Source organism: Echeneis naucrates, chromosome 22, assembly GCF_900963305.1.
Source record: "Echeneis naucrates chromosome 22, fEcheNa1.1, whole genome shotgun sequence".
In the NCBI taxonomy this organism is placed as follows: domain Eukaryota; kingdom Metazoa; phylum Chordata; class Actinopteri; order Carangiformes; family Echeneidae; genus Echeneis; species Echeneis naucrates.
This window is the reverse complement of record NC_042532.1, coordinates 17,009,465-17,031,511: the sequence shown is the minus strand read 5'-3', so window position 1 is coordinate 17,031,511 and position 22,047 is coordinate 17,009,465. Positions and strand designations below refer to the sequence as shown.

Sequence of the window (22,047 nt, the reverse complement as noted above, 5' to 3'; positions counted from 1 at the left end):
TGTATAACCTTCATCTTCTGAGAATACAGAGGATGCAATGAGTATATTTCCACTGAGAGGGAAAGGAACCAGGCGAGGCTTTGCTAGTGTCCCAAAAGGCCTGTGAGTAATGTTGCTGGCACCGTATAAGCATACACACAGACTAACGCTACCTCCTTGTGTATACACAAGATGACAAGCCGTTTTTAGGGCCAGGCCAGATAACTCCATCACAATCTCCCCATGCTAACAGGGCAACATGACAAGAGCGCCATGTATACACACACAGCATCAGACTGGCAGCCTCGGGGCTCCTGTCTCCTTTCCCCTAACTCAATCATGCTCAAGTTTCACTCTCGCCCATCCGAGGCTAACTCGCTTCCTCTCTCTATCCCCTCACACAACCCCCATCCTTAAAATCCTTAACCCACATCCCACCCATACTGTATCATTTCCTATTCTGATACAAATGCATGCAAAGGCTTATATCTATATAAGGGTTTTATAATATTTAATTCCTCAAACTTTTGAAATGACTGAGATGCTCTAAACCATTAAAATAATGCAAAATAATCAATATTTTCAGGACAGAAAGCAGCTAAGGGAGCTTTTAATAGTTATTTTGGTATTTGTTCAGACAGCTCAAAACAGAAACGAGACATAAGAGAGTAATTCTGGCAAGTTTCAGGCGAAGCCCAACAAGGGCACATGTGTAGCTCCAGAGACAGAAGCCCTAAACATTTAATTCTCAGGGAGGACAGTTAAAGGAAAAATCCTCACTAAATCATTCTGACACAGCTGAAGAAAAATAAGCTTTGGCAATGCACCTTGCACTTCTCCATTTCATTGTTTGGTTGTATATTTTCCATATTCCAGTTAGAGAGCCAAAGCATCAGCGACATTAAGTCATGTTGAGTTATTTCCAGAGCAGCAACAAAAGGGAGCTGCCAAGTCAGCAATGAAATATGTCAGCTATTAAAAAGTTCAAATGTCAGATCTTGGGATCAGTCTCTCAGAGTTAAAGAGCAAGAGCATCTCTTTTAGATGCCTGATTTTACTCTGATATGTCACAATATGACAGGAAGAAAATCTATCAGGAGGAGGACAAGATCATTATTCCCCTGATAGCAGCCTCAATAAACCACAATGGATTTCAGGCTGAAGAGATAACAATTTGTCTTCCTAACAAGCCCAGAAAACACACTCATCAGGTGGGCAGGCACACAGTATGACAGAGAAATGCTTTGTTTATTGGAACCATTATTCAAACTTCTCACTTTTTGACTTGCCTTATTGTGTTTAGTGTGGAGGAAAAAGCCTAGGTTGTGTCAAGTCATTTTAAAATTGTAAGCAAGCTCTGCAAGCTGAATTTTAGTCATGAACTAAATAAAAAGTAAAACCTGCAAATATCTACAAGCTGAATTTTAGTCATGAACTAAATAAAAAGTAAAACCTGCAAATATCTACAAGCTGAATTTTAGTCATGAACTAAATAAAAAGTAAAACCTGCAAATATCTACAAGCTGAATTTTAGTCATGAATTGAATAAAAAGTAAAACCTGCTTTGCTTCCATGCCTTGAGCATTTGTGCAGATAAGCATATATGATCTTCAGAGGTTGGGATGCACAGTGGCCCAGGGATTAGCAATGTTACTAACACCACAAACTACAACTTTTCTGTGCGTGCATATAATTTCCTCCTCGTCCAAAGATATGGGGGGGGGGGTCTGGCAAACTGACATGGATGTTTTAGTCTGGGTACTACCACGTATATCAATCCAAGGTGCTCTCTGGCTCATAACCAATGCACACTGGCCTCAAAACAGGATAAGCAATGAAGAAAACAGATGGATGTGCTTAAACACGCACAAACACTGATGTACTGTATTCAACAAGACATACAACAATGCAGGATAAGGAATACCGGTGCATGAAAAATTCAGTAATCCTTTCCTTATACACCAAACCACTGGAGGTACTCAGAGATTAACTCAAGCCGAACTACACCAAAAGTTGGGCGGGGGGGCAAGTCCTTGTCAAGCTTGTGGGCCTTTGTGAGGTTGAACATGTGCTGAGTCCACCCTGTGTTCGACCCTGCTCTGTTCTCTGTTAGCTTGGACTTCACACGTTTACATATAGAAACTGTGACAATGCCATTTTGTTTACAGCATTGTTGTAGTGCATATGTTAAAGTGTTAATTACTCACAGATGCATTGTGGGGTTTGTTTCTCAGATGAGGGGCTAACAAGGTGTCATTGTTAAACACTGGACATGTTTCGAGAGTCATGTATGTGGTGCTGTCAGACTGTGTGCAAAATGCCAGGCGCTAAGTGTGTTCTTGACCAAGGAATGATGTTTAGGCCAGTATGAAACGTGAACATGTTTGCTCTAGGCTGTGTTACACAAATAATCTCCTTCATGAATTGCTAAGTTATTCTCATTCACCTCCGTGTGTAAGAAAACGTTTGGGCCTCAGCTGGTAATCAACAACAAAAACCAACGGTGATTCTGTGGTGGTTCTGTGCACTGAAGGGCAGCATTCTGGTTAAAACTTAAAACATAACAAACAATAAAAGGGGCTGTCCATCAATTCCATCCATTTGGTTCTGTTCAGTCAGGAGAAATAGTCCATGACTAATGAAAACAGTTGCACTGGCTTTGAAGGAAGCTTTCTACTATCTGAAAATATAATCCTGGTAATACCATCAGGGATGTCTACGCTGACAATGTGGAGTTTTTTTTAGGACATTTACTACTTACGGATGGCTTATGCCATATATCATATTACGCTTATTGTATTCATTATGCTTACAACTTTCCAACTTGGCAATACCATTCACATCAATATCAAAGTCATAATTACAAATGGTGAAGCTGCAGTAAAATGAAAGCTGTAGTACGAGTAGAGCGAGCATCACATGGCTTCTGGAGGAGAGCACATGCTGTGACTCTTTCCCTAATAGCCATCTTTTGCAACTGACCATGTCTTTCAGGCTGAAGGGGAGGAGTTCAAGGGCAGCTAATCTTCCCTGGTCAAGACTCACTGGGTAAACATTAATTTCATGGCCAGTTGGACTCAGGTTGTGTCTGCTCTAATTTGTCTGGAGAAAGAAAAAAAAAAAAAAAGTGCCATCTTCCTTCACCAGCGACCAGCACTCTGTCACCCATGGTGCCTTTCTGCAGACCTCTCTATTCGAGGTCCAGTCATTTGTTTCCCGTCCGAGACGCCCACTGCCATGATGAATGGGCCCAAGCTCCATTCAATTACGCCCAAAGTGCGAAGACGCGGGAACAATGGAAACTGGCCTCAGCAGTGCAGTGCAGACCCTCAGCATTCTTCGCAACAATTTAGTCTAATTAGCATCAACTCCTGCCCCATCCATCATACTCCTCAAGAAACATAAACAAACTGTCAGCTCTAGCGTAACAAACAGATCGCCCAGCTACTTAGCACAAATTATTCTTACATGAAACGCAGTTTCTCAGGCAACCTTCTCCCCCCTTCAGGCCATCTGGGGGAATGGAGAGCTATTAAAATTGAAGACATATGTTTCAGTCAAGTTCAACTCTCCAGAGTGCCACAGTGGGCACAATGACAGTTTCTTCTGCTGGCTCACCTCGGATGGGCCGGGGTTGCAAGACTTCGACTAGGGGGTGTGGTGGTGGGATCGGTGTTTAACAGTGTGTTTGCATTTATGTCATACTCGTGTTTGTTTAGTGTCTTTGCACAAGCAGTATACGCTTGTGTATGACATAAAAAATGTATGCGCAATGATGGACTGCACTATATGAGTTAATTACCAAATAAGACATCATCATCTAACAGCTGTTGAGATCAGGAACAACTATCTTGTACTTTAAATCAACCAAATGACGAATACCGTCAATGAAAACAAATAAAAAAGGATAATAATCTAGCAAGTCAACAACAGAATATTTTTCCGAAACTTTCCTCTTAACCATTAATCATGACAAATTAAAAGAAAAGAAATTTTTAAAAATCCTGTTTTCAACATTGTCTTGAAATAAACATCCTTGGGCTGTGGCCTGCTGGCGTGAGTATTGAAGAACTCAAGAAAGCAATAGCAAGATGCAGCTGAAACTTACTTTATTTTGCAGCAGAGGCCAAGTACTTTTTTCTGTTACTCTGAAGCTATTAAACAACTTCAATATCAAGTGAGTCATTATCTAATATCCTTCAATATGAAGTCAGTTTGATGAAAATATATTTCCATATTTTCATCTTTGTTTTTAGAAAAGGAAGCTTAAAAAGTCTCTCAGTGAGTCGCTCTTCATTATCTTTTTAAATACCTAAAACAATAGATGCTCTGAATTCTCCTCTGTATGAAGGGCTACAGTAATAATGAGAGTGTAAATTGCCTGGCAGTCTCTGCAGGCAGAGACCACACAAACAAGTAGTTTTTAAACAACCAACACTTAACGAAACCAAACAATTTTTGATGACATTCCAGGCTTTGCACTTGATTGTTTTTTAAGAGCATGTCTGACCCACCCAGGAAATGTGGTAACCAAATTTAAAAACAGCCTCTCTGTCCGAAAAGCCCATTCAAAACATACTGTGGTTGCATTAAAAGGCAACTTAGCACATTTTTCTTACACTTATCTTGATGATTATAATCAGTTATGAGACCTCTGAGATAAACAAATGTAAATAAATTAGCTCTAATGAATTCAGAATAAAAAATGTCTTGTCATAAAACAGGGCATTAAAAAAGCCAGTGCGCCGCTGATTGGTGTAAATTGGACTTTGTTATACAGTGAGCTTGTTTTAGAGTGACCATGTGCTGAATTGGAGCTCCACCAACTCTCCACTTCAGAGGAGAAAAAAAAAAAAAACCCCTCCCATGCTTAATTTGTCAATTTTCCATTTCCTTCTTGATGTTCTGCAGAGTGTGAAATGCTTCACTAATTATCTAGGCGGTTTGGCAGGGGAAGCTTGTTGTTTTTACAGAGCTGATGGCAAGCCTAACTCATCCTATCCGAGGAAAGAAGGAGCTGTGCAAACTCACAATGACAAATAAAACAGAGCCCCCTTCCTCCCACCTCTGTTCACAGCTAAAAACGTTCAGCAAAATAACAAAATCTAGCAGAGAGAACTTCAGCAGCAGCGCTCATTTTTCTTTCCTTCTTAAACGTACTTATTCCACAATAAACACACCACAGTGTGGGGGCAAAGTCTCAGACCAAAACCGTAGGAGATGAGGGAGGCTTTGACAGGCAGATTGCAGAGGAATTGGATGTCTGAGCCAAGGTGAGAGTGGAGGGTTATTCTAATCAAGCTAATTCCCTGCAAACCTCAAAATGATGTCATCCAGTGTTTGCTCATTAGAGATTCTTGTCAAACGGCCAAGACTAATTCACATTCAGCTGTGGATGCAAATATGAACCCTCTCTCTGCATCTCTGCTCACAGGACTCATTTATGGACCTTGACTATGTGGAAGTAGGGAAGGGGCGAGGATCAGCTCCACTAGAATGAGTAATAAATGTATTACATTTGTCATTTGGTCAGCTCGCGGTGGCTCATACTGTGTGATTCACCTACATGCAGAAACGCCCATTTCGCCTCTCGCTTTCCCACAAAGCTCTTTTTTTTTTTTTTTTTCATGTAGAGGTTTTTATGCAGAGCTTTCCGCCCCGTTTCTTCCCTGATGGGTATCATTCAGAAGCCGTTAAGCTTCTGAACCGCCCTCTGGCCCAAACTGTCAATGCTGTAACTCAGCTTGTGGACCGATTCTCAGATCACATGCACAACTGGATCTGAAAGAGAGGCAGACAGGGAAGAGCTGTCTTCTCTTGACACTCCCAAATCTTTCTGCTCATTTTTCCATCTCCTTTCCACTGTGTTTTTCTGGATTCCTTTCTGCGAGCATGGCAGTACTGCAGCAGCAGGCAAATCAGAAACATCATGTACTTCCCAGACAAGTTTATGCACCAACTGACCTCACCAACCATGATTTTGTTTGTTTATGTCCACAATATAAAAATGCCTGCTACATTTTCCCAAATCCCAAATGAATAGTGAGGAGGGAAAAGTGTAAATTCAGAACCATTTTCACATTTTTGAAATCCACTGATCTGCTTTTCACATTCATGCATTCGTTATTATGCATCAATATCACATAGTTTACTGAGCTAGAAGCATTATGTGAGTTTATGCAGACATTTTCCAAGCCACCTTAAAAATACTGCAAAAAAATAACATTTGGAGTCGCAACCAACAACAAACCTCCTCCCTCATCTACTACACTGCGCACAGTGTGATGAAGCTCACTAAAGGATTTTACACACACAAACAAGCCTGGCCGAGTACAGTAAATCACTCCCTCTACTGACGGTGGTGGGAGAGCTGCGGCCTTTCAGGTGCCGTTCATCTGGCAGAAGTTTCAGAGGCCTGCCTCCAGAGAAAGAAAACAAACCCTGATCCGGTTCCCCAAGAGCGGCTCCCTACGAGCCAGCAAGCGGCCTCCAGGAGGCTGTCCAGCCGCTCTGGCCCCTTGGACCAGGATGTTTGGGTTTGAAAATGACTTTGCTACTCCCTCAGCCCCTTTCTCTAATTGCCCCAAGGGTAATTACCTTGTCTCCTTTCCACTTAAGGAAAACCAAGTGCCATAGTGTTATTCTATCAAGGAGAAAGCAAAGTTGGCTGAAGTTCGGAAGCGTAATATTTTGATACTAATTATTAAAGTTAAAATAATAAATGTATGAAACCAGAAGCTGGAAGTCATATAAATATCAATGAACTATAAAGAGTCTGATAACTGATCAAGTTACATCGTTCTCTTTACCCAGCAGCTTACACATTGAAGAACAACAGTTAAATAATGCTATAGAAAAAAAAAAACCTGACTAACAAAACATTTCCTCAAGTAATCACAATAAAAACATCTGCAAAACCGCAATGGCCTGTGTATGATCACTCAAGACATTTCCTCTTTGGAGGAGGAAAAAAAAAAGAAAGAGAGAGAGAAACCATACCATCAATTTAAAATAAATTTTGAATATGATGGGGGCCATAATCGTAGAAGCCTGAGCGTATCATTCTGCCTTCCTCCGACTGGGGACTGATAGATTAGTGCCGAGTGCAGATTCTCCCCTGGGTGCGATATATCAGGCTGCAACGGTCCAAGTACCATTATGAAACACACCCGAGAGTACTGCTATTCAGGAAAGACCAGAACACCAATGGAGCTCTCAAAAGATTTCTTCTTGTGCGGTACAAGCTAAGGTGGAGGAAAAATGACCGATAATTTCTCTCTAACTATTACATACCGCATGCAAACTTGGAAAACAAACACAGCCCCCCCCCAAAAAAAAAAAAAATACTTCCAAGTTAGAATGCAATGAAAAAAATAAAACCTTCTCCTGCTCCAATACATATGCACCAGACCCAAGGGAGGCTTATGCCTTCTCTTGAAAAGAGACAAACTCAGCTTCAGTTATTGTTGGATTCATGTCATCCTTTTGAAGACGTCAACATCAGTGTCTTTCTATAGAAACAGCTGGCCATCTGTGTGTTCCTCCAAAGCTTCTGGGGGATTCTTATCGAGAAAGCATCTGTCAGAGTCTGTGATTACAGAGCCACTCAGCTGAGCGCTCGCGCTGTCAGACTGCTGATAACTTAACCTTTCTCCATCCCATTTCTCGGCCACTGCTCTCCCTCTGGACCAGCTTCAAACGCTGCAGAGCTGCGGTGCAGGCGCCCTGTGTGGTCCCCGTTCTACCAAACGCATCTCAGTGTGACCTCTCGTTTTAAAGCTCAAACAGGCCATAGAAAATATCTCCTGTGTCAAATCTGAGTCACGATTTGGACCTCAGTGTGCAGTGAAACAAGAATCAGTGTGGTGAATGAAAGCTTGGAGGTCTTTCAGAATAAATGTGGACAAAGTCTGCTGCGCAAGTCATTTGTGCTGATAATATTAACATTTCCAATGATACCTGTGGTAAACTAAACACAGATGTGAAGGGATTATCTCACATTTTTAAAGCTAAATGTTGCGCTTAAGTGAAATCATTTGTGCATACATGGGAAAGGATCAGCAAAGTTATCCATCTTCATATTACCTTAAAATCCATTAACTTCACCGTAGCTCACTGCTAAAAGTACCGATGGGAACAGAAAAAGAAAAAAAAAACCCTCTTAATTCAATACATTACTGAGGCGGATTACCTAAATGCAGTATGGCTCACTTCTGCCCTCTAGTCACTCTTTCTGAGTCATCATATTCATGACATATTTGGATCACATTTTGCTCTAAAGGCAGAACATTTTAAAACAAATTAAATAGCTGTGCAGAAAATTTATGCCAAATTTTGAAGAGCCTTTTTTTATCTTCATGTTTTGCTTTTTTTGTTTTCAGAGGGGGAATAACAAATCAAAACCAGATTTTTTAGAACTGAAACTGAATATTCATCCTTTGGGCTGCATCTTAATGAGCTGATAAACAATAACACACTGTTCTACAACATAGCATCTCTTTCACATCTCCATCCTTTGCTGTCATTTCACGCAGACTATGGAGACTATGGAGAACTGGTGTGCACCTCTAAATGCTCATTATGAGCCCTTGCCAGACTGCGACATTTGTGTGTGCTTTGATTTCACTGCAGGACTCTTTGATTTCAAAATGATAATGAAATGGTAAACAAATTCCTCACATGACCTATCATTCACTTTTGTTTCTCATTATCAAATTTTTCCTCGTCGTCTGCCAGCGTCCCTCTCTTAAGTATGTCATCCTCCAACCACTCAGGATCAGAAATAATACAAAGTGTCTATAAATTTGAGCTTCCCTAATTAAAGCCTTGCCCCAGGACATGCTCGAGCATGGCCACCAGGCACGGTATGTATCCTCTGAAATGACACAAATTGGCCCATGAGCACAACAAATTACATTATGATTACTGTACTCGTCCAAATGCTGTTCATCTTGATAGAGTTAACCCAAAGTGGGCAGGCCTGTCTCCCAACTACAGAGCTAAAAGAGGAGAAAGAATTACAGTTTTTGGCCGGGGCTTACAGTAAAAACCTGTGTTGTAAATTTCCAGCTCATCCAGAGAATCACAGGGCAGACACACACAATGCACACATTCATACAAGCACGCACACACACAAATACATAGACACAGATACAGCTATGTAATTCAGGGTTTTTAGTTTGTCCGGTTTTGTTTTTGTTTTTTTGACAGTACTTATTATGTTTATTTATATTTCAGCGCTTACAGCAGGAGCACGGAGGGTTTGTAATTACTGTATCTGAACTCTTGAATTGTGTATCAGATTCACTTGAAATAACATGAGGTTTGCCTTGGCCTTGATTTTTTTTTTTCTTTCGAAGATTTCCTCAAACAAAACACAAACTATTAAATGAGATCAAAAATCGGCGAGGCTGAAAAATCAGCATTAGGAACCCATCCAGCAGTTGCTCATGCCACAGAGCAGCAGACCTGTGTGTCTGACCTGATACCAACAGGGCAGGAAGTTAAACGCCCAATTCAAGGCTTTTAAACACACGTCACTGTTCATGAGGAGCAAGGCGGTGGAGGATAAACAGAAGGCATGTTGCGGCTCGAGTGGTGAGACGGAAATTTTGAATCTGTTAATTTTTTTGCATTTTTGCTTTTCAAATGCATTATTACTTATAAAACCCAGAACACGGTTATGTCCTATCAAACATTCAAAAACTAGCACAATGAGTTTACAGAGATGACAGACAATACCTCTCCAGATGAAGAGCTCATTCCAGCTGAGACTTAATTACGAGGCTGAAGACAGAGCTGAATTTAAAAATATACACACCCTCTGAAAACATAATCCAGACACATAAGAACACACACACACACTTACGCATGCTTAAATATATCAATTTTCTTGGATGCCTGTGCATGCATGTCTTGCACAAACACGCACAATTATATCCAATTTCCCGGTATAAATTTCTCACTTGGATGCATGCACACGCAAAAACAAACAAATAAACGCACACACTTGACCATGTCGTGGCATGAAAACAGAGCGCATGCACGCACATGCAACCTTTTCCTTTTCACGAATACATAACCCAGATACATGCAAAATTACACACACACAGAATACTTTAAACTGTAAAGTTTCATTTTCTTACAAGGTCATGCTTTCTTTGCCCCTTGACTACTTAGTCTGAGTGCTCAATGAAGCATAGCATGTTTAGCCAATCTCCCTCCCCATTTTATTATTGTTGCCATGTGCTATATATATATTTTACTTTGTGGAAGATCCGTCCCCCATCCCAGTTTAGCCTGATGTTTTGCTGATCATACCCTACGACACACATTTTAATTACTTGTACTAGTGGTATGCTGCGGCGAAAGGTGGAGAAGACCTTTGTTTGCTGTAGGAAATCATGTGATGATGTGATGAAATTCTTTCTGCCACAATCTAAAATCGGCTCCATCAGTGCACTGGCTTAAATAACTGGGAACTCTGAATGGGAGGCAATGAACCACAGAAAGCCTCCCATGTTGAGCAATCGTAATTATTCCCCTGAATCCATTCTTACCATAACACGATAATTATTATTATTATTATTCCGGGAACTTGGATGTATGTCCTGTGTGTGCTGATGTGCTTCACCATGAGATTAACAATGAGTTGATATGAAAAAAGTGAGCTCTAACTCGACTAAGTCAGTTGTAAATTATTGGTGTAGCGACTATATGATACTTAATGCAGTGCACTGATTATGTTCATCCAGCTGGAAAGCCTTAATCCTACATCCTTTATCTAGATCCATTTTAAATAAACCATTAATTACTTGAGAGTATAAGGAACGTTCCATGTACTAAATTAACAATCCATTAGTGTGATTAGTTCAAGGTTGAGATCATTGTGTTTCTGAAATTATGCAATTTTGCATCATCATCATCATCATCATGCTTCTTTTATAATTTGTGACATCAGTCTACCAAAACATCCCATATATCCTGACTACAACCACCACTGAGTCTCTTCCCTTTCCTTGGACTTTGTTTTTAATGTAAATATGACCTGAACAGTGTTACAGTAAGGTATATATGTTGAGGCCCCACTGTGTTTATAGCTACTGTTCGTCTTATGGAAAAAACTAATATTTAACTATAACTATTAACTTGGCCCAATTATTATCAATTAAAATCAAAAGTTTATAGAACATTTGTAAGCCTATTAAGGGTTTATTAATATCACGGCTAATAATGGATGTAATAATGTGAAATTATTTGCAATTATGTGATTAATGATGCAGCAATGTGGCACCTAAAACCAATAACCAGCTGGACCGACTCCCTGGATAACAACAGCTGACTCAGAAGTCAGTGCGGTGCGCGGTTTCTCTCTCTCTCTCTCTCTCTGCGCTGATCGTGCGCGCTCGAGCGTGCACAATCCGGTAATTGCGCGTTGAGTCTTGGCCGGACTCGCCTCGGCCTCCTCTGGTCCCCTCAAAGTCCGCCAGTGAACCGTTTTCATAAATCACGTCATTAAGATAACGTCTGCAGCGCGGAGGGAGCTCGTACATCACGGGCCCTCGGGGGGGGGGGGGGGGGGGGGGGATCTGTTGCAGTCTGTGTTTTATTTGCATTCAAACACGTCACCTCTAAAGATGAACGCCTGAAAAATACCACAAGCGGCGCCTCACCTGCACACGCACGCACGCACGCACGCACGCTGCTGAGACGCTCCTCGTGTGTGTCTGTGTGTGTGTGTCTTTGACCGTCTTGTGTTGTTGATTTTGACTGTGCTCCTGCCTTTGCATGACAGACAAACCGAGGGGGAGGCATGCGACATGCGGAAAGAGCTTCGCGTTTTTATAAATAAACTAAAAATAAGTTTGGATTTTAAGGCAGCGCAGACACTTTATGATTTAACAGGGACTCCTTGTCTGACCTGCGTGACTTCGTGCTGTTTGTAGCACAGGAAGTCAGCCAAAAAGCAACACCAGCACCACGAGGCTTTTTGAGGTTACTTGTATCTCTTCCTAACGAAAAATCACAATAATATTCCCCTGTGCTGGTAATATGTGTGTGTCTGTGTGTGTGTCACACACAGCAGTCACCAAGTTGGGGCTTTTTTTTTTTTTTTTTTTGCTTCGAGGGACATGTGGTTCATGATTTTGTTTGGATATTTCTATATTATATATAATTTGATTTTTGAATTTTAAAAATGAACTCAAGCCCAATTTTGCCGTAATAAAATACAATTTAGCTTCAGATATGACAAATAATTTGGGCCTTGTGGCTCTTAATAATAATAATAATAATAATAAAAATATTTGCAGACATATTGTGCAAGAGCATTCATTATTTTGTCATCACAATTTTACATTTATTTATTTTATTTCAGTAAAATACTATTCTGGGATGCGAGACATTTGTAGTGTATTAATTAGACCACCATTACACTTAATGCCTGTTCGCATTCAGCTCATTTCCTATGACATCGTGATCATTCACATTTAGTAGGAAGGTAATTAGCTGACGGAGATAATAAATCTTTCGTGTTTATTTAAGCGATGCTTGGTGTGCTTTAGTTTTCCCCACATTAAATGAGGGGTTGCTTTAATTATTCGCCCTGCAGCGTACAATTTATTCATAAAGGCACGGCAGTAACTTACTCAAATCAAATCTGAAGTCGCTCTTATTAAGATATTGATTACCGGCTATGCTTCTAATAATCGATGACGTTTCTTCTAAAGTTTACCAGCTTGTCAGAAAAGCTGCCTGGATGGTAAATCCTGGCCCGGAGCTGAGACAGACGCGTGTAAAAAAGAAGCTGAGTGAACAAAAGACAGATGTGTCCGGTTAAGTATCCATCCTTCACCACTATCATGGCTCATTTTAACCCAGCCATCCACGACCCCCGCGCACGGACGTGTGTCTGTCAAGGATGGAACAGAAAATGTAAATGGGAGCTATTTAATGCGAGCCAAAGCACACATTAAAATATGAAAGACGTGAGTCTCCGCGTGCCCTCCTAGACTGAGACCAAAAAAGGAGGAGGAGGATTTAAAAAAAAGAAAAAGATGGGAGGTATTGGGATGGGAGCTGATTTAGAGGAACAGGCCAAGAAGCACCCAATCCAGAATCAACATTACTTCAAACATGAGGTCATCTAAACATCTGTCTACAACATGTCCGCCGGGAGTTCAATCAAAGCCCCCGCTGAAACGTGTGCGATTGTTTCTGGAAATAAATATTAGGCCTAATTCGGCTGTGATTGGTGCAGCCACTCGGGAATCAGGGAGAGGAAAAAAAAAATGTCAATGGATAAACTCCCCTCCTCCTCCAGGCACACACTTTTGACTCTATTTATTTGATTTCTCCTCTCCTCCTTTCTTCCCCTCCTTCATTTAGGCTAAGTGGCTTTATTTGTTCTTTCCCGACTGATTTCAGGTTCACTGTTTAAAACCAATTAGAGCAGGAGAGCTGCGGTGCGGCCTGACTGAGGCTCTGACAGTCTGGAGGCTCAGCCGCACTAATCACACGCAGGGCGTCTGTCTCATGTCGTTACAGTCCATTTGCTGGAGACGGATCGATTTACTCATGGAGTTTAAAAAAAAAACGCATCAGGCTAGGAAATAACAAAGGGCTTAGAGAAAACATTACAGCAGGGGACGTGTAACCAGATAGATATTCATTTTCTCTTCTTAAATTTAGTTCGCCGTGTGTTCAATCATAATGACATTATTTTAATGACTATTTTCTGCTCCTACATCCATCTTTTGACGTTTGCTTTACTATTTGTTTTAGTTTTCCCCAAACAGCCCACCGTTACCTGCGAGCTGCCCACTCAGCAGAGCACCCATCCATCACTGCTGTCACCCGGTGTGCAGATTTAGCTGAAATATAACCACTGAAAAGTTGTAACATCCCTTTACCTAAAAAAAAAAAAAAAAAAAAGAAGACAAACAGTGTGCAACTACTGCCACCTCGTGGATAAAATATGATCTTGCAGACGGTCATTGTTGAGGCGATACACATCTGTACTGCTGTGTAAAGCAAACTGTGACCATCAGGAGGGCATCTAATGCTCACTATTAATTAATCTGCCTGTTATTTCTCAATTGACTTTTCCAGGACTGCATTTTCAAACAGCTCCTTTTGCAGCAGTCAAGACCAAATTATAATCAGTTTACTGATTTCAGTTAAGGACTGCAACTAATGATTCTTTACAATTGTTGACTCTGCAGAGTTTTGAATTATTGATTCATTGTTTCCTTGATGAGACGCCAACGGAATTGTTCAAAATCCCAATCACTGCAAATGTCATGTTTTGTTTAGAGTCCAAAATCTAAATTAAACTGAAAAGAAACCATGAAAATTAACAGACCTTTTTCAGAGACTGCAAACTTCAGACTTGGCTTAGACAAATTTTGCTTTAAAAAAAAAAAAACAATCAGAATAGTCGCAGACTTTTTTTTCTTATTATTCAAATCACTGATCACATAAACACTGCTTGAGTTTAGGAGTTCTGAAAGAATCGCTGGAAGCGTAAGAAGGTTAGCCCTTGAATTTTGACTTTTTAATCTTTCATAATATCTCATGTTCGCAAAATAAAGAAGAGATTAAACTTTCCAACTGTCCAAATCCAAATAAAAAAAAGGCATAAGTCACTTTGCAAGAGAAACACCTTCTTTTGCTCCCAATCTGCTCCATTTTGCACCCTCAGCATGCATCATGTTTCCTCACAATTTCCAAGCTTGAAACAAAGAATGACAATCGATAAATGAAAAAGTAAAAATTCACAGCTTGGCCTGTCATTCTCATATGACAAAAACAACATGCTGTACTCCAACAGGCATCCAACTAACATCCAACACACTGCACCCAACCTACCAGCCGAACACAAGACGACACCACAAAGCACCAAACGCAGCTTTCTAAGCCAAAATGGATGTCTGTGACCGGGTCACACATAAATTAAATCCTGTCTCTACATCCTCGTTAAAAGTCAATCTAGGTGAGAAAAAAACTGTTCTGAAGATAAGGTGGAGGTGATGAGAAACACTGAGGCCATTCTGCTCTGGAATAAAACCTGTGGCCCCTTCCCGCTCCTATCAACCCCCCTGGTGAGGACAGACAGGAGCCCCACAGCCTCCAGATGGGGCCTCCAGACAGCAGGTTGTCCGACCCAGGAGACTTGTGATGCATATATGCGTGACAAGCAGCAATGTCAGAGTCTCTATGACACCCAAGTTCTCTTACAAAAAAAAAAAAAAAAAAAAACGCCGGAATGCTTCATTCGACAGTATTTAAAAAACGTTCACTGCCAAATCACAAGATCTCGCCAAATGTCATGATTTTCCAGATCAAATCCACAGTGACAAGGCCAACTCAACTCTTGATGCCAATGAAGTAAAGCTGCAAGAATTACTCAACTGATTAAGCAACTTTTGGTTATAGATTTTTCCAAGGAAAAATTCCCAGTTCTTGGTTCTCCTTGAGCTGATTTGCTGCTTTTCTCTGACAGTAAAATACATTTTTAGACTGTTTGAAGATGAAACCTTTAGCTTTAGGAAACCGGGATGAACAATCTTCCCTGATCTCAACATTTTATCGAATGACCAGCTAAATAATCAATGACAAAGAGCGATTCTGACTACAAAAAATACCGATCACATTTATCTATATTACTGAAGCAGTCTTGTTAAAATTGTTTTGTACTGAAACAATTGAATCCTGGCCCCAAGGTCTGCTCTCCAGCTCAGTATCTCCTTTTTGCACTGGCTGTGCTCTGCAACGTCAGCAACACAAGAGCCAGAAAATCCTGCTTATCCCCTGACAGTTACCGCTAGTTCCTCTTAAATAAAGTAAAAAGTAAACATTTGATTAAAGTGGGATAAATTTGACTGTGAAACATGTACCATGAATGAACAAGCTCAAAAGCTTTTAAAACTATTTTTTGGAGGAAAAATTATACAACCAACTTAAACTTCCAGAGTCCTACAAAACACTCCAGGTACTTCACTTGCCACATCAATACACTGATGGAGCCATCACAGACAATTTGTAAGTAAGTGAACTAATTGCTCACCTACTCACTCAAACACACTTTAAGACAGAGATGCTCAAACCTGGGCAACCTGCTTCTCTACCCGAGCCACCTGACAGGTAATTGTACACATTTTCAAGTGTCGAGAAGTCTGAAAGTCTCATTGAAGCAAAATAAGACACCCACAAATGTCTATAATGAACCAATGAGAATTGTAATGGCAATAACTTGGCAACAGCAGACTTCAACTCAGAGACAGTGACTTTTCCAAAATACAGACAAATGGGAAACCTACAAAGTGCAGGGAACCAAGAAAAAAGAAGTATCAAAAGTCTCAGATATTGATTATGGGCAGTTTATGCATATTAAGTAGTTTGAATAGAGAATTTTGAATATGCAAAAGTATTCAATATCACCAACAATACTCCAAGCAATGACGACAAACACGCTTTACAAAGCCTTTAAAACACAAAGAACACCCTTCAGACAGAGCTGATCAACTCTATGAGTTAAACACAGCAGCAACACTAAGAATGAAAACATGAGGATATGTTTTGGGGCCCTTATTAATCACAGCTGTTGGCTTGTTTGGCTTGAAAACAAAAACTGACAGTAAAAATGTGCTGGTCACAAATACTTGGGTTGGGATTACAGGAACATCACACTGCAATTCTCCATTGAGTACATAGCACCTGATTGCAAAACTGACACGCCACACCAGCAAGCTTCACACAGATATGCAATGGGACAAACACCAATATGATATGCTTAATAATTCAATGTATTGAAAAATAGCTCAACGTAAGGGTAATGATATATACACAATACTGATGTCACAAGCCATTAAAAAGACTTTTCAAATCAAACGTGAAAGATCTTTTCACTAGAACAATTGTGTTTTCTTTCAGAGTCAAGACCATTTATGCAAGAAAATTTTATAACTGTTATTCATCATCACATTCATTCCTCAAATACACATGCAACAAAAGCGCCAGACTGATGGTCGCTGAGCTGCATTCCAAGTAGGGACAGACACTAAAGCTTCTCAGTAGTGTCTGCTTTTTCTTTTAAATAAAGGGTTGCTCTTTTGCCATGACAAACCATTGAAAAACTCCAACTGTTGACCTTCCAGAAGAACAGAACGTCTGAACAACAACAAAAAGCTTTCAACTGGAAACTATAGTTGTCCAAACCTGGCAATTGATCAATTATCTTACCAAACAAAGAACATTAAAACTAAAATTTACAATGTCTCGTTGCTTACAAAGACATGCCGATTTAACCACTGATTCTTGCAGACGAGGAATTTAACATGACTAATTATTAAAGTTGACTTTGGTTTAGTACACTGTTTAACATAAAGGGTATGAAGCAATCAACATCTGTTTACTGTTAGCTGTGAACTTTAAATACACTCTTAAGCTAAAGATTTTTATATGGCATAACAGATAGCATGATGCAACAATGCAATTTCTTACAAATTACAATTCAGCACATGCCTCCACCTCATTCTGCAGGCATGACATAACTCTTTCCATATGTCTATATTTCTACAAAGTCTGTTGTGGGCGAGTCCTGTGACATTGTAACATTTAACTTTATAACTTTCATGAAAGTGGGATTTAATGCAGGACCAGGATGAGCAGCTAATAAACTCACAACTGAGTCACCTCCAAGCACAGCATCTAAGGCCTGATTCAAATGTTCATCGTTGTTTCTTCATCTCTTCAACGCCATTAAATTGATTGCCATAACTCTCCATAACACACATGAGATAAGGCAAATGTAGATCTACACATTTAGACTTCATGTGTGTTTCCTCCTCTAAAATGTCGAGTTAATCTAACCACTTTCTCCACCAGCTGACGTCAGTCTTTACTTCGACCATCCACAACCCAGCAAACCTTATCAGTCATATCATGAAAAATTTATCTCCTCTTCAGGCTTTTTTTATTTTTTTTTTTTGGTAGAAATAAAGTTGTCACATTAAAGTTGGGGCTGTACTAATTTTCCTTTTAGGCATGGCATCTTCTCTGCAGGAGGATCAGGCTGTATGTCTAAACTAAGCCAATAGTTGCCATATTTGACTCACAACAGGCCTTCGAAGCCTGGATGGGTTCTCAACTTAATCCCTGCATATTTACACACATTTAGGGAAACCAAATCCACAGACGTCACCATTAATAGTTTGTGTTTTATATTTAGCGCCAAATGCACTAAAAGCCATAAACTTTTGAGGCCTTTTCCTCAGAGTTAGCGGCTCAGGTGTCCTCACAGGTGCGACCCGGTAAATCAGCGACATCCACCAAGCTAACACAACTTAACCGGGTCTTCTCATCAAAGCTAATCTTGTCATTGCCACACAGCCAATGTTAGCATTAAAAGCTGTTTACTTACCTTACAAGACGACGTGCTGTGACGAAAACTCGATACGCCATTATTTATTTATTTACCCCTAACCCCTAACCCTATTTATTGACGAGGTCAGGGCCGTCTCCATTAGGAGGGACGGACAAGCCAAAGTCACGTGTTATCGTCAGCGGAAGTTAGCATGCTAACCAGCTAGCTTCCGCTTTTCTCCGCCATTTTCCCACAACGACCGGCTTTAACGATGCTGGTCGTATCTAATGTATGTAAAAATGTTTATAATATCTATTAAATGACCAGTAGGGTGAAAAATATATGCACAAAATGCACAATATTTACCTCTGAAATTTAATGAAGTGGAAGTATAAAGTGAAATAAAACCTAAAAATACTCTAACCCAATTAATTATTAAATGTCCAGCACTGCAGTATCATTTAATGAATATTTATAGTTGTCATTTAAAACATCTAGGTACAGTCCAGGCAATATCAGCCTATTAAACAGTAAAACATCATAACAATAAGTAAAGTAAAAAAAATAAACGAATTAAAATAAAAAATAAAAATACTGAAATAAAATACTTCTATTATGTACTTAATTGTTTAATGTGCATCGCTGCAGTAACATTTAATCAATATTCTTGTTATCATCTAAAACATGCAGGTACAGTCCAGGCAATATAAGCCTGTGTAAACCCGCAGTAAAATGTCATGACAGTAAATATACTAAAAATAAAACAAAAATGCTAAAATAAAGTACCCCTGTTATGCACTTAATTAGAAATACAAGGACTATAAAAAAATATTATATATACCCGCCCAGCAAGCTTCTGGTTGCTGATTCATCAGCTGTGCGCATGCGCGGGAAGTCCCTTCCCGTTGGCTGATGTTTTCGGGAAGCGCACTGGGAATCCGGCGTGTTAGGAGGAGGGAACTATCTCGGTGATGTGCTCTTTGGCCGGAGGCAGGACACGCACGATCTGCCTCAACAAGAAACATCCCGTCCCGTGCGCGTGTGACACGGCTCGAGGGCGGCACGAATGCACGTTATTTTATTTATTTCTTTGTTTTTTCGGGGGGGGGGGGGCTTACTGAGCGGTACTTGGCTCTCTGGGCAGCGTGGGAGTGCGGAGCAGCTGTTGCGCAACCCGTAACATGTTTCTATCATGTGCAGAGGTAAAGGCAATGGTCGGGCCTACCAGCGGATCCACCGGCGATGATCTGGTGGGAGGCCTCCCGGATCAAACTCTTCGGCTTTCGGGCTGTCATGTCGCCCCTCCACCCCTCTCTCTCTCTCTCTCTCTCTCTCTCTCTCTCTCGTCAGGCTGCTGCTTTGGGGGGAAAAGACAGGAAAGTGAGATCCAGCTGTTGGGAGCAAATTCACATACCTCAGTTTTTGTTTTGTTTGGTTTTGTCTTGTTTGCAAAGAGGACAGAAGTTGGCGTCCTGTCATGAGGCTGACACCGACCCGTGCTCGGCGCGGTGCCGTGCGGTCTCTCGGGTTGAGCGGAGGGCGCAGCACTGAGATCTCCCAGCGCTCCCGGGGCTAGGCTAGGCTAATGTGGAATCAATTACCAAGCTGCTAACTGCGGGTTCAAATCCACCCTCCCACCGCCGAGCACCAGTGATGGTGTGTGTATCTATCTCTAATCTCTGCTCTGTGTGCAGCTAACCATTGACAAAAGGCAAACAGTCACACAATGGCCTATAAACATTAACGTTAACGTGATTAAAGTTTCGTGTTGAGTGTGTCACTGGTTCATCGTGTCTGATCTTGGTCTGCATTGTTTTCATGATTACTGGGAATTAAATGACTCAAATTCTGAAATTAAAGTACAGACTCGGGAGTATTTTCATTGTACAGCTCAGTACATTTCTGACTGAAGTATTTTACTTTTTACTCACCTATAGTAGAAATTACAGAGACATGTTAGTAGTTTACATGGTGAGGGTGCCGGTGTGTATGTAATAAAGTACAATAATAAGATGTAACTAACATGTCAGTGGAGCTAGTTTTATTTTGACTATTCCTGAGTGGGAATAAATAAGAAGATACACGCGTTTCTTCCACCACTAGGTTCCCATACAGGAGGTCACTAGGTCAGTCTAAATATAGAAATATACTGCTTTTAACTTCAAAATGGTATTTGGAGAATCCAAGTCATTTCTGTTAAAAAGAAAATGACAGAGTGGGCTGAATTTAATGTCTCTGTGTTCAGGGTAGAGTCAAATTGCTTTAGTGCTGCCTGAACACATTCATTGTCGTTTAAAAGCAAGTATGAACAAATTCGACAAAATAAACAACTCCGCAGTTTGTCAGTTTTGTTTAAGATGGTGAAATGTATTGTTGAGTTATTTCAAACTGATTGAAGTTTGATTCACAAGCTCTTCAAACTTTTATTTTAAGTTTCCATTTCTTTTACCAGGCAACATTTCCTGTGTTACATCAAGAAAAATTAGTCATGGTTCAACTGGTTTGCCTTGTTTGCACTAAACTGCAGTGAGCGGGTGGCTGAAATCATCAGAGACTGGAAGTAAAGGTGAATCCTCAAACACCTCACTGAAAACACAACTTTGAGCCACTACAGTTGATCATTATACCACTTCATGTTACTGTGTTTCTTCTCTACATTTCAGAGGGATGTTGTACTTTCGACTCATATCCCGCTGCTGGAGTTATGTTATGTATAAAACATTACCAGCCTTGAGAATATGAGATTCTTTAAGAGAGCAAAAGAGGAAATAAAGCAGCTAAAATTGAATCTATCCTGAACAAATGCAACATTAAGACATTGTTTATATGTCAATACATATACTGTGCATTTGGTGACATTTAGTAGTTTCTATTTTTGAAAACAGGCCTTCAACATTTTAAGATGTTTTGATATTTTATAAATCAATCAACATATAATTTAATGGAGAAAGTCATTAACAGTTTAATTGATAATGAAATGCAATACATTAAAGTATTATGAAGAAAATGTGAATAAAAGACCCCTGTTAAATGATTCAGGAAGAAGCCGTCACTCTGGATGTTTATGAGAAAGTACTCATTTCTTTTTATGATCTCAAATAGGCATTAAACTACACACACATCCCTCTGCTTGCAGTACACACCACAAGGTACATATTCTTATTCAAATTGTAATTTCTACAACATGCACGGCGAGTCAGTTTACAAACTTCTGTAACAAAGTTCTCACATTTACCATAACGGTAGAATATTTTCCCCAGGATTCAGTTGGATTTAAACTCCTTTAAAGCACATGGCTCGAGCCTAACTGCACCGTGCAAGGACGACAGAAGTTATTTTCTTTTTTGATGAGCAGTGAAGGCATGCAGAACTTCAGCAGTGAGCCCTATAATGAGCATTTCATTTAGTATAAGAGCAGCTATGGAACAACAAGAGCTTCAGACAAGCTATAAAAATTTGGGATTTACAGCATATATTTGGCAGGAAAATGCCATTACCACTCTGACCCCCTCGGATAAGAAAAAGCAGAACAGCTTCCACCCATACAACCTCAACTCCAGTAAAACATGCAGACTGGGCAGGACGTGTACGATCAGCATGGAGGCTAACTATTAACTTTATGGCTGTTTTGAATGGGGGAAGACGTTTTTTAGTGACACAGTGAGTAGAACCAGTGTTCTTTTTTTTTTTTCCTCTAACAGGCG

The 22,047-nt window shown here is 40.3% G+C and overlaps 1 protein-coding gene and 1 long non-coding RNA gene across 2 annotated transcripts in view; one reads left to right on the top strand and one right to left on the bottom strand.

Moving 5' to 3' along the window:
• Positions 1–19,990, bottom strand: part of slc25a21 (solute carrier family 25 member 21) — a 78,664-nt gene extending 58,674 nt beyond the window's left edge. The window contains exons 1-2 of the mRNA XM_029493318.1: positions 19,838–19,990; positions 19,569–19,697 (exon numbers count right to left, since the gene is read on the bottom strand). Coding sequence (XP_029349178.1) covers positions 19,569–19,638 — 70 coding nt within the window. The 5' untranslated portion in view covers positions 19,639–19,697; positions 19,838–19,990. The remainder of the gene's footprint in view (positions 1–19,568; positions 19,698–19,837) is intronic.
• On the top strand, positions 19,346–21,356 carry LOC115035477 (uncharacterized). The gene is made up of 3 exons (XR_003840348.1): positions 19,346–19,999; positions 20,796–20,909; positions 21,007–21,356. It is a non-coding gene; the product is annotated as an uncharacterized LOC115035477 (long non-coding RNA).
• The last annotated feature ends 691 nt before the right edge of the window (positions 21,357–22,047 follow it).